Consider the following 11,332-nt stretch of genomic DNA (forward strand, 5'->3'; position numbering starts at 1 on the left):
CTTGTTTTGTGTTGATTATTATTGTCTTTATTTATTTTTGAGGGTTTTGTTGAGAATTTTGTTGTTATTTTGTTTAGTTTTTTTGACCTTTTTCCCTTCTTGTTTTTTCTTGTTGAGTTTCTTAATGTGGTTGTTCAGAATTTTTCCTTCTAGTGTTGATGTATCTGTTTATAGGATTCTTAGTGGTTGTTTTTCTTTTGTATTGGGTGTTGAATGCGTTTCTTTTGTTGATAAATCAACTTTTAATGTTTCTGATGGTTCAGGTTCTTTCGTTATTGTTTCTTCATCATATGAAATTGTTTTCTTTGGTGCTCCTGTTGACTGTAGTGATAGAGATATCTTTATGGTTTCTTCTCCTTTTCAATATACTTTATATTATTGTGTATTCTTTCATTAATATTATTTAAATGGATTTGAGTAGTCTTTAACATTTTGTTCTTTATTGAGAATTATCTGTTGCAATAAATAATATAAATATGATCATTAAATGTTTATGTTTCAGTTCTTCCCTTTAAATATATCAGTTTTTTTATTTTCTTTTCATCTTCCTTTATTTTCATTTCATTTTACTGATCATTTCTATTCTTATTCTTCTATTTTCTAATTCAAGAATCAAACATAGTAAAATATTAAATATTATCTAAACAATAACATTAATATGAAATGAATGAAAATTTTCAATTTATATTCAAATCATTATTCTTTTGAAAATAATGAATTAATATATTATCATTTTTAGTCATTAGATTGAAGTATCCATTTATTGTTTAATATTAGTGTTAATATATTATTTAATTAACATATACTTTCAAAGTTTTATTCACATCTATTTTGTTTATTAAATTATTAATTGTTCACAGACCATTTCATATAATTCTTTTTATTCATTTCATTTTCATGATGTGTTGTTTTATGTTATTTATAAAAACAAATGATTAAAGGAATAATAATGAAGTTCTTTCTTTCTATTCACTTTTAAACTAATTATTCTCATCAAATTGTTAAATGATAACTAAAACAATGAAATATTGGTGATATTTAACATATAATATAATCAACTAATTTTCACTGAAAATAAATACAATAAATGGAAGTAAAGTAAATAGAATAATAAGAATTTCCAATTATGTAGAAATTTAAATAAACAAAGTTTATCATGATATATAAAATAGATATTCTTGGAACAAAGAAATGTGCTAAATGATAAGAAATTTAGATGAATTGAATAATAAAATGAAAACAAAATAACAATCAAAAATGTTGACAAATAAGAAAACAAAATAACAGTAAAAATAAATAACGTGAATAAAGATAAGGTTAAAATATATTTCATAAAAAAAAAAGAAATAGATATTAATTAAAATAAGAAAACATAATTAAGTTTAGAAAAAAAAAGAAATAATAAAGAAATGAGAGATATTAAAGTTAATAAATATAAATAAAAACAAAAGAAATGTAAATAATACTATAATGAAATAATAAAAAATAAACAATAATAATAAGAAAAAGGAGAATAAAAGAAATAAACTCAGAATAAACTAAATTATAATTGAGTTAAATATTTTATTGAAATAATAACAAACTGGTTAGAATTAAAAAGAAGTATAAATATAATAATAGTAATTAATAATTTTTATAAATTAAAGTAATAAATAAAAAATAGAAATAAATAATAAATTATTTTTGTCATAGATAATGAAATAATAGATCAAACTTAAAATCTAAGCAAATATGAAAACAATATTATGTAATAAATCATATCCCATTTTCTGTAAGTTATTTGATAAAAGATATCAAATAAAATGTAATAGTCAAATAAAATTTCTTGAAATTACTATAGAACATCCAGTTTTAATTTTAATCTCTTGTTTTTCAATTATTATGTCATTTAATTTGTGTTGGATGGTTCATTCAAAATTATCTCATTTAGTAAATGGAAAAGTAGATTATATAGTGATGTATTTTTTATTAGGTATTTGGTATTTTATGTACATGCTAGATCATTGTATTTTTGTAATAGATAATATTAAATTAACTATTACCATTCTAGTAGAAGTGTTTATATTAGTACTTTTTTCTTTTTCTTTTTTAAATTCATCATTAATTGAATTTACTCATAAATATCACTCTAATTTACTACAATTTATTCGTCCATTTGTTTGTTGTTGTATTAGTGTTATTTGTTACATTCTTATTTTTATTGGTTATCAAATATCAAATGTTATGTTTGAAGTGTTATGGTTATGTTCAGTGTTTCTTCCAATTTTTATTTCTCTTTTATTATACCTATATCAAATCATTTGTTCAACTCATCGATTTATCCTTATTGTTTTATTCATTATTTCAACTGGAATTGCCTTAATGGGTATTGTAGTATTTTTTCTTTATGATAAAAACAAGTGTAATTGGTTATCTCCATATCTTGGATCAGATGAAATTATGATGACATGTATTATTTCATCAATGTGGTTATTCTTTCGTTTCTTTAAGAAACACAAAGAGGAATTAACAAATGGAAAAAAGATTGGTCAAATTGAATTTGAAGGAAAACTTGTTGATGTAGAACTTGAGGTGAAGTAATTATTTTATACTAGATAAAAAGTACATTCATTAACTCATTTCTTCACTATTTGTTTATGTTCTTTATTTTTATCTTAATAATTCTATTCATCATTTCAACTCTAATAATACTTTATTAATAAAAAATGAATGATTTAAAACTATAATCAAACATCTTTGTATTATTTATATTAATAAATATAATCCATCAATTATTATTTTCATTTTAAAATGATAAAAATTAAATATGAACATAAAATTGAAAGATTTAACTACTGAATTTCAAATAATTATCATTAATAAAACATTGAACATTTTAATAAAACAAAGAAATGAAGAAGAAATGTTAGAATGAAATGAACAAACTTATTTTTTATTAATTAGATTGTTATTTTATTAAAAATATAATAAGATTATACTCTATTTCAATAGTAATTATAGTTTATATTTTTATGTTTATTTAAGATTTAATATCAAATAACTAAAAGACATCATTCAAAAATATTGAAATTAATAAATTATTAAATATTAGATTAAGTTATTTTTATAATATCAATAAGACTGAAAAATATTAATTATTTTAGAAATTATTCATATCTCTTTTATTGTATTATCTTTTCATTTACTTTCGATTAGTAGTTATTCGTGTGATGGTATAGTATAAATAATTATTTCTTTTCTTTTATTTACATTTAATTTGATTTTGTTTTTATAATAATTGTATGATTTAGAATAATTAATTAAGTTTACTTTCAATGGAAATATTAAATCTTTAACTTGTTCAATTTAATACCATCAATTACTGAATATATAAATTAATTATTATAAATTGTATGTTTAATACATCTTAATAAGTTTAATTGGTTATGATAATTGAAATAATAATGTAAAAAAGAATAGAATAGAGAATGCTCACGAAAAAAGGAAAAAGAGAAAAATGATGAGAAATGATGAAAAAGAAGGATGTAAAAGAAAAAAAGTGAAATTATGAAGTAGAAGATGATGAAAAGAATAAAAGTAGAAAGTTAAGAATATAAAATGAAAGAAGATAAAAATGAATAATTCAAAATGAGATAATAAAATATGAAAAGAATAATGAAATAATGGATGTATTTTTATTATAGAAATTAGAAATATGAAATAAAAAATAGTTTAATTTATTGATGCAAATTATTTATCATTATTTTATTGATATAATTTATTTTATTCTTTATTCTTTTTATAATTTTTATTTATGTGTATAATTTCTTTGTTTATTTTGGTTCCCCTTCTAATTCATCAGACATATTTTCATGTGTTATGCCAACTTCTTTTCCTTTAAACTCTTCTTTCTTCAAACAAACACCTTCCCAGAATAAATAGTCAAAGTGTTTGTTATTTATTTCAATTACACAATTTGATACTCCATCACTACAATATGTCCCTTTCCATTCATACGCTTTCTTAGTATTGTCTTCTTTGATAATTCTTTGATTTGGATAAGTAGCACCAATATCTATTGCATCATTCAATTCTAAATGACAACAAAACTCTTCTTTCTCTTTAATTGTATCATCATACATTAGAATTACTGGTTTGTCAAACCCACAAAAATCACTCCACTCCACTTCTTCAGAAACAATTTGGTCTTCTTGTTGTTGATGAGTAATAAAACTCATTTCAATTTGAGAGTTTGTTTTAAGAACACTGAAAATAGTAGAACATTCACAGTCTTCTTTAAATGTAATTCTATTTTTAATATCATAAATATGATTTATTTCATCTTCATCTATCAATCCTTCATTCCAAAACATTTCTTCACATTCAAATATATCTGTTTTGATATTGACTTGTTTAGAAGTATTAATTCTATTAATTACTATTTCCAACAACTTATTTTTTAGTTGTTCTAATGTTGTTATACCAGACATTTTAATTTCAAAAATGAATAATTCACAATTAACAGTGAATGTCTTCTTTAAAAATGATGTATTTGTATTGAAGTCATTACAAAATCCAATATAATCAAATACAAATGGTTGATTTCCTGTATTAATATTGACAGTGTTATATCTTTCTAATTCAATTGCAAAACAATTCATCTTATATTCTGTATGAATGACATTTATTAAATTTCCATTTCTTGTGTAAAATACAATTTGTTGTGATGGTATGTATCCACACCCAATAACATCACTATCTTCAAATAGTGTATTTGTATTGTTTCCTTTTGTTTCTTCATTGAATATTTTTCTATCATTAGAACTGAGTTTTACAACTCTATCTGATTTATTATCAAATCTTTTATTCAAAGTACTTAAAACCATTCCAATTGAGAAAATAGGATCTTTTCCAATAATATGAAATTCACAGTATTGAATATCTGTTTTAATTAACTGATATTTGTTTTGTTCAACAAAAACAAGTGTGTATTGTTTAGATAAATCTACAAATCCTGATAATTTCATCTGTTTAATATTTCGTAATGGCTCAGCACTATCTTGAGATGAAACAAATGTGTTTTTTTTTGGTTCTTACCATCCATAAATACAATTCTTTGTTGAATATTATTAAGAATAAATTGTACATCTTCTTCACTCTTTGGAATGATACCATTCCAATCAATGACATCAGAACTACTAATACCAAACACTGTTTTTAACAATAAACTAGCCTTATTGATTAATAGTTGATTTTCATTGGTTTGTTCGTTTTTATTAAAGACTTGTTGTTTTATTGTAAGAAAGTATGAAAATGTCACGAGTTATCGTTATTTACTATAACATAATAAGACATACCTCAAACTTTTAATAATTTAGAAAAAAGAATATGTTATGAGCTAATTATTTTTAATCTATGAAAAAAAAAAAGAAATGAAATATCTCTGTAGATAAATATGTCAACAAATGATAATACTAAGTATATAACAATGAATAAAAGAGTTAGTAGAAGTTAATTCAAAAAGAAAGAAATGAAAACAATAATTCAATAGAAAAGAATATAACAATAAAAAAAGAAAGAAAAAAGAATTCAAAAAAAAGAATTAAAAATTCCATTTATTGACTATTAATTAATTCCAGTAATTCAATAGCTTTCTTTTTTAAATCTGAATTATCAAAATTTTCAACATTTCTTAAAAGGTCGAGATAAGCAACAATACTCATTTTTTCATAGACATATAAATGGAAATCAAACAAATCAACTTGTAAATGATTAAAATAAGAAAATATTTGTTCGATATATTTTTTAGCGTTTTCAAGATCACCTTTAAGGAAATAAGCATTTGCAAAAGCTAATAATAAATAAGCATTAGTATTAGAAGGATCATTTTCATCTTTAGAAGTAATAATTTTAAGTAAATTACAAGCACTTTCAATTTCATTACATTGAAGAGAATATTTAATAATTTTATTTAATAGATTTCTATTATAAGGTTGTTTCTCTCTAATTAATTCTAAATATTTTAAAGCTTGTTTAAATTCTCCCATTTTAGCTAAACACTTTGCTTTCCAATAATATTTTTGAAGAATAAATTCATCTTTATCAATAATTTCAATATATTCTAAAGCTTCATTTAAATTACCACTTTGAATAATCATTGAAACATAGTTTAATAATATTGAATTACTTTTATTTTGAATTTCTTTTGCAGGAATATTTTTATAAGAAAGACAATAACGAGCAGCATGACTTAAATCCTTTAATTTATTTAAAACGCATTGATCTTTTGATTCTGCGTCAATACTAAATTCTGAATTAAAGACATTATTTAAGAGTGTATTAATATGTGTTTTTTTTAATGTTATTAATTCATCAATAAATCCTTCTAATTCTTTTTTTAATTCTTCATTAAATGAATGAAGACAAAAGTATTCAATTTGAACAAAATAACTTTTATCAAAATTTACTTCTTTATAAAATTCTTGAAGTTCTTTTAATGATTCTTCTGAATTTAATTTTCCTAATTTAATATTAAATAATTCCAAAAGAATAGAATGATATAATTCATTATAAGGATTTAATTTAAATAATTCTTTTAAAATACTTTTTACTTCATTTTTTTTTTGAAGATTGAAATAACATTTTAATAGCTCTTCTTTAACAAATGTTTTATCTAAAATAAATTGTCCTTCTTTTTTAAGAAATTCTAATGCTTTTTCATACATTTTACCTTCTACTAAAATTATAATTTTAAATTGTAATAAATCTGACCACCTCCAATCATCTTGTTTTTTTGCAAAATGCGTCATAAACACATTTAATGATTGGAATGCAATTTCATATTTCTCTGCACAAAATGCTGATGTTGCTTTACAAATCCAATTCCCTCCAAAATCTCTTTTCATATCAACCATTTGTGTTCTTGTTTGAAGTGCTCCATTATAGTCATGGTTTTGCATTTGAAGACAATACAAATCTCTTTTTAAAAATAATGATTTTCCATCTAAATTATTCATTGTTTTAAATGCTTTTAATGCTTCTGAATATCTTTTTTCTGATCTACATACAATTCCATATAAATGCCAAATAGTTGCACTTCTTAAATTATTTCTTAACGCATATTTAATTCCTTCTATTGTCTCTTTTGCTTCTTGTTGTTCTGTTTGATAAAGAATTAAATTTTTCATAGCAATTGCTTCTCCATTTTCTGGTATAACTTTTAATATCTTATTAAGATTATTGAGTGCTTGTGAATACTTTTTTGACTCATATTCTTTACATATTTTTTTATATGTCTCTGACTGTGCTAATGTAAATTTTTGTTGTTTTTGAATTTCTTCTGCACTCAACTTACTCATTCTTAAAAATTGTTTTGTAAACTATCTTTTTTAGTTCTTTTTTTATTCCTCTTCTATTTTTATTATTCTTCTTTTATTATTTATTTTTCTTATTCTTCCTTTTTTATCTTTTTCCCTTTTTTTCCCTTCTTTTTTTTTTTTTTAAAGTATTCAATTATTTGTTTTATATAACGTTAATTCTTATTAGTTTATTTTTTTATTTTTCTGTAAAATGAAATAAAACAAAAAAAAAGAAATAACTTAAAAACACAAAAAATCAAGAAAAAAGAATGGGAAACATAAAAGAAATTCAAATTACATTATCAAATATAAAAAACAAGTCATTTGATTTTTTATTTTATGTAATTAAAAAAGGAAAATATGGTATAATAGGGATATGGATTATTGCAGCTTTATGTTGTGGATATTTTGCATTAAATATATTTTCATTAACAACAGTACAGTTCAGTGCACCACCTGATTCATTAGCAGCAAAAGGAAATATAAAATTTGAAGAATTGTATCCAAGTCATAGCAGTAATGAAATTTCTGTTGTAGTAATTACTAAAGAAGATGGTGGAAGTGTACTAACAGAAACAGTCAAAGAACTGTCATATCAAATTTTTGAAACTGCAGAACAAAACAATGCAACATTCGTTCTTGGGGTTTATTCAAATTTAACAATAACAATTAATATTACAGATTATTTTGTAGAAAATGATACTACTGTTATATTAATGTCAAGTCCAATTGATTGTTCTTCTCATTTAATTCAAGAAGTTAGAAAAACAGTGGAAACATTTAATTGTGATGGATACAGAATTAGTGTTACTGGAATGACAGCTGCTTCAATGGATATAACAAAGTCAATAATTTATGATATGAAACATATGGATATATTTATATTTCCAATAGCAATAATAATATTTCTTTATGTCATTCGTAATATAGTTCTTGTTGTTATTCCTATATGTAATTTGATTATTATTTTATCTATTTCATTTGGAACATTATATCCTGTTGCTAAGTATTCTGAATATTATTCTATTGCACCAGCAATTAATGTATCATTAATAGTTGCTATGTCAGTAGATTATTCATTATTTCTTTTAAGTAGATATTCTGAAGAAATAAGAAAAGAACAATCACATGAAAGTGCTGTAAAAACAATGTTAAAACAAAGTGGAAGAATTGTAGCAACAAGTGGAATAGTATTAATGTGTTGTTTTCTTTCATGTTGTTTTTATGGAGTAACTGTAATAGTAACGATGGGATTAGGATGTGTAATTTGTTTAATTTTTACTGTAGTGGTTAATTTAACAATAACCCCTTCATTATTATTAATTTTTCCGAGATTTTTCAGGATAAAAGGATTAATACCATGTAATAAATGGTGTGTAAAATATTCTAATAATGTTGGTTCAGTTTTTTGGCATCTTCAAGCAGAATGGATGAGTAAAATAAAAAATAGCGTTGTCGTGTTATTTATTGCTCTTTGTATTATGTTACCAATAATTATTTGTATGAAAGATTTTAAATGGACAATGGATCCTACTCAATGTTTTCCATCAAATGCAGAAGCAATAGAAGGATTAGAAGATATTGAAAAAGTAATGACACCAGGAATGATATCTCCGTATAAACTACTTATATTATCTGATCCAATGAATTCAATAAGTTATGAATTTATGAAAGATTTTGGAAATAATGTAACAGAAAATGTTGGAAAAGAGAATATAATTTGTTACAATTATATTAAAGGAAATATAATTCCAAAAAGAGTAGTCAAAATGTTACAAAATATTAAAGTATATTCACAATATTTTAATTATTCTACAACCTCACAATCATTTTTGTGTTATCTTATTCCACAAAATGTTGATGAAATTCAAGAAATTGTAGACCAAACAATTAATTTATTAAATGAATTAAATAAGCAATATGGAGTAGTAGGATATATATTAGGAACAAATACAGATATGGTAATGTTAGTTGAGTATATATTAAATTTTTTCCCAATTCAATTAACAATATTAATTATAACGATACTAATCCTTATCACATGTGCTTTTCAATCAATTATTATGGCTTTTAGAGTAATTTTTACAACTGCATTAACTTTAACATGGGTTTTTGGTATTTCAACAGTAATTTTTACTAGTAATATCTTTTATGACTTCGGTATTCTTTATGGCCCAACTGGTTTATTTTGGTCTGTTCCTGTTATGTGTACTGACGTTTTAGTTGGACTTTGCCTTGATTATGATATTTTCTTATTTTCTAGAGTTTTAGAATATAGAAAAAAAGGTTGTTCTACTAAACTCTCTATTATTTTAGGCGTTGAACATACAGGCTATCTTATCACTTATGCTGGTTTAATTATGGCTGCTGCTTTCTCAGCTTTGTTATTATCTTCTATGCCTGTTTTAAAACAATTTGGTGTTGTTTTATCTTTTGCTGTTTTACTTGACACTTTCGTTATTAGAACAATGGTTGTACCTTCTCTTCTTCATTTATTTGGTGAATTAAATTGGTGGCCAAGAAAACGCCCTGTTAAATTTAATACTTATTCTGAATTTCTTGAACATCAAACTGATCAAACTCCTCTTCTTCCTTCATCTATCTAAATAACATTTTTTTATTGTTATTTATTTTTTGTTATTATTAAATTTCTTTTTTTTTTGTTTTTTTTTATCTTTTAAATTAAAAATTAATAAAATAAGTAACAGTAGATCTTGTTTTCTCTACCTCACTTTCACAGGTGAGATTACATCCTATCCTTCACCCTTTACCGAGTCTTGTCCATGAGACACTTCTATATCTCTGTATTCACCTCCTTGATATCCAGTATTTCATTAGGTCTTTCATGTTTTTAATTATTATCTCTTTTATCATTATTTTATATCGAATTATTACACTTTGTTCTTTTAACATTATTACTGATTCTTTATTAATTAATCAGTTTATTGTTATTACCACTGAAATTACTTTCATTTTAGTTTATTAATTTGTATTATTTTGAAATGGAGTTCTATACATTTCAAGTTAGTTAGTAAATGCTAGAATTATCTTCTTATCACATACTGTTGTCATATCATTTATTATTCAAACATGTTTATTTTATATTCTATGTAAATGTCTGGTCTTTTATGAAATTTTCCTTCGCTTTTATTAACTACTTGATTCAATACAATGAATACTTCTTTATTTTCAATTCTTCTTTGGAATTTACCAATTTCATTTTTATTAATATTAATTTCATTTTATTCTCTATTATTTTCTTCTCCATTTCTTCATCACTCATTATATTTATTTTATATTTTAATTTGTTACATCTTACATATATATTCTCTTATTAAATTATGTTTATTTATTTGTATATTATTATTTACAATATAATTTAATAATATATGTTTAATTGATGATATTTTATCATTATAAATACAATATCATTTTAAATTATTATTTACTGTAATTAATACTTTCTTAATTAATACAATTACACCATTTTCTTTCATTAATTTTAATTAATTATATTCATTTCTTTTTATATTAATATTCTTTATTATTCTACTTGTTAATTTCATATCATTCATTTCATTTTCAAAGTAGTTTATTAAATGAATAATTACATTATTTAATTTCAATTTATTAATATATATTTCATTAAATTTATTATTTAAATATTTTATTATTATAGATGGTTCATTCTTATTTTGTGGCACTAACCATATTTCATTAAATTCATTTTTATTAATTCTTTTATCATATGTTTTATAAAATCTCTTCAAAATTCATTTCTTATTCATTTTCATTATTTCTCTTATTTCATTATTTCCATTCATAATATATTATTATTCTTATTAATTCTAATTTATATTTATCTCTTATTATCTTATTATTTCATCATTATGTCATTTTATATTTTATTTAATTTTCTTCCCATTTCTTATTATTATTTTATTTTTACTTATTTTTTTATTCTATCTTCTTTATTAATGTTTATCTTCTCTCTA

General features: G+C 22.0%; 4 protein-coding genes across 4 annotated transcripts, besides 27 other annotated features; 2 read left to right on the plus strand and 2 right to left on the minus strand.

Moving 5' to 3' along the window:
• Position 1: 1 nt before the first annotated feature.
• Positions 2-120: a microsatellite.
• Positions 121-524: 404 nt separating this feature from the next.
• Positions 525-602: a microsatellite.
• A 20-nt stretch (positions 603-622) lies between these two features.
• Positions 623-738: a sequence feature (AT_rich).
• Positions 739-1,227: 489 nt separating this feature from the next.
• Positions 1,228-1,376: a microsatellite.
• Positions 1,266-1,450: a microsatellite.
• Positions 1,387-1,561: a microsatellite.
• Positions 1,482-1,677: a microsatellite.
• Positions 1,678-1,731: 54 nt separating this feature from the next.
• Positions 1,732-2,580, plus strand: EDI_213270 (uncharacterized protein; the record flags this gene model as incomplete). Its single annotated transcript, XM_001741667.1, has 2 exons — positions 1,732-1,775; positions 1,812-2,580. 2 exons carry the CDS (start codon positions 1,732-1,734, stop codon positions 2,578-2,580), a joined length of 813 nt encoding a protein of 270 aa, XP_001741719.1.
• Positions 2,581-2,682: 102 nt separating this feature from the next.
• Positions 2,683-2,808: a sequence feature (AT_rich).
• Positions 2,809-2,925: 117 nt separating this feature from the next.
• Positions 2,926-3,151: a sequence feature (AT_rich).
• Positions 3,152-3,218: 67 nt separating this feature from the next.
• Positions 3,219-3,303: a sequence feature (AT_rich).
• A 61-nt stretch (positions 3,304-3,364) lies between these two features.
• Positions 3,365-3,390: a sequence feature (AT_rich).
• A 57-nt stretch (positions 3,391-3,447) lies between these two features.
• Positions 3,448-3,613: a microsatellite.
• Positions 3,477-3,660: a microsatellite.
• A 9-nt stretch (positions 3,661-3,669) lies between these two features.
• Positions 3,670-3,721: a sequence feature (AT_rich).
• An 11-nt stretch (positions 3,722-3,732) lies between these two features.
• Positions 3,733-3,819: a microsatellite.
• Positions 3,813-5,006, minus strand: EDI_213280 (uncharacterized protein; the record flags this gene model as incomplete). The annotated part of the gene is made up of 1 exon (XM_001741668.1): positions 3,813-5,006. One exon carries the CDS (start codon positions 5,004-5,006, stop codon positions 3,813-3,815), a length of 1,194 nt encoding a protein of 397 aa, XP_001741720.1.
• A 491-nt stretch (positions 5,007-5,497) lies between these two features.
• Positions 5,498-5,588: a microsatellite.
• Positions 5,589-5,594: 6 nt separating this feature from the next.
• On the minus strand, positions 5,595-7,337 carry EDI_213290 (uncharacterized protein; the record flags this gene model as incomplete). Its single annotated transcript, XM_001741669.1, has 1 exon — positions 5,595-7,337. The coding sequence occupies one exon, from the start codon at positions 7,335-7,337 to the stop codon at positions 5,595-5,597; it is 1,743 nt and encodes a 580-aa protein (XP_001741721.1).
• Positions 5,933-5,956: a sequence feature (AT_rich).
• Positions 6,555-6,604: a sequence feature (AT_rich).
• Positions 6,717-6,745: a sequence feature (AT_rich).
• Positions 7,338-7,363: 26 nt separating the features above from the next.
• Positions 7,364-7,480: a microsatellite.
• Positions 7,481-7,545: 65 nt separating this feature from the next.
• Positions 7,546-7,625: a microsatellite.
• On the plus strand, positions 7,607-9,943 carry EDI_213300 (uncharacterized protein; the record flags this gene model as incomplete). The annotated part of the gene is made up of 1 exon (XM_001741670.1): positions 7,607-9,943. The coding sequence occupies one exon, from the start codon at positions 7,607-7,609 to the stop codon at positions 9,941-9,943; it is 2,337 nt and encodes a 778-aa protein (XP_001741722.1).
• A 6-nt stretch (positions 9,944-9,949) lies between these two features.
• Positions 9,950-10,016: a microsatellite.
• Positions 10,017-10,038: a sequence feature (AT_rich).
• A 512-nt stretch (positions 10,039-10,550) lies between these two features.
• Positions 10,551-10,702: a microsatellite.
• Positions 10,619-10,779: a microsatellite.
• Positions 10,780-10,829: 50 nt separating this feature from the next.
• Positions 10,830-11,012: a microsatellite.
• A 121-nt stretch (positions 11,013-11,133) lies between these two features.
• Positions 11,134-11,310: a microsatellite.
• Positions 11,311-11,332: the final 22 nt, after the last annotated feature.

This window comes from Entamoeba dispar, genomic scaffold (assembly GCF_000209125.1).
Source record: "Entamoeba dispar SAW760 scf_1105229463879 genomic scaffold, whole genome shotgun sequence".
Classification (NCBI taxonomy): domain Eukaryota; phylum Evosea; order Mastigamoebida; family Endamoebidae; genus Entamoeba; species Entamoeba dispar.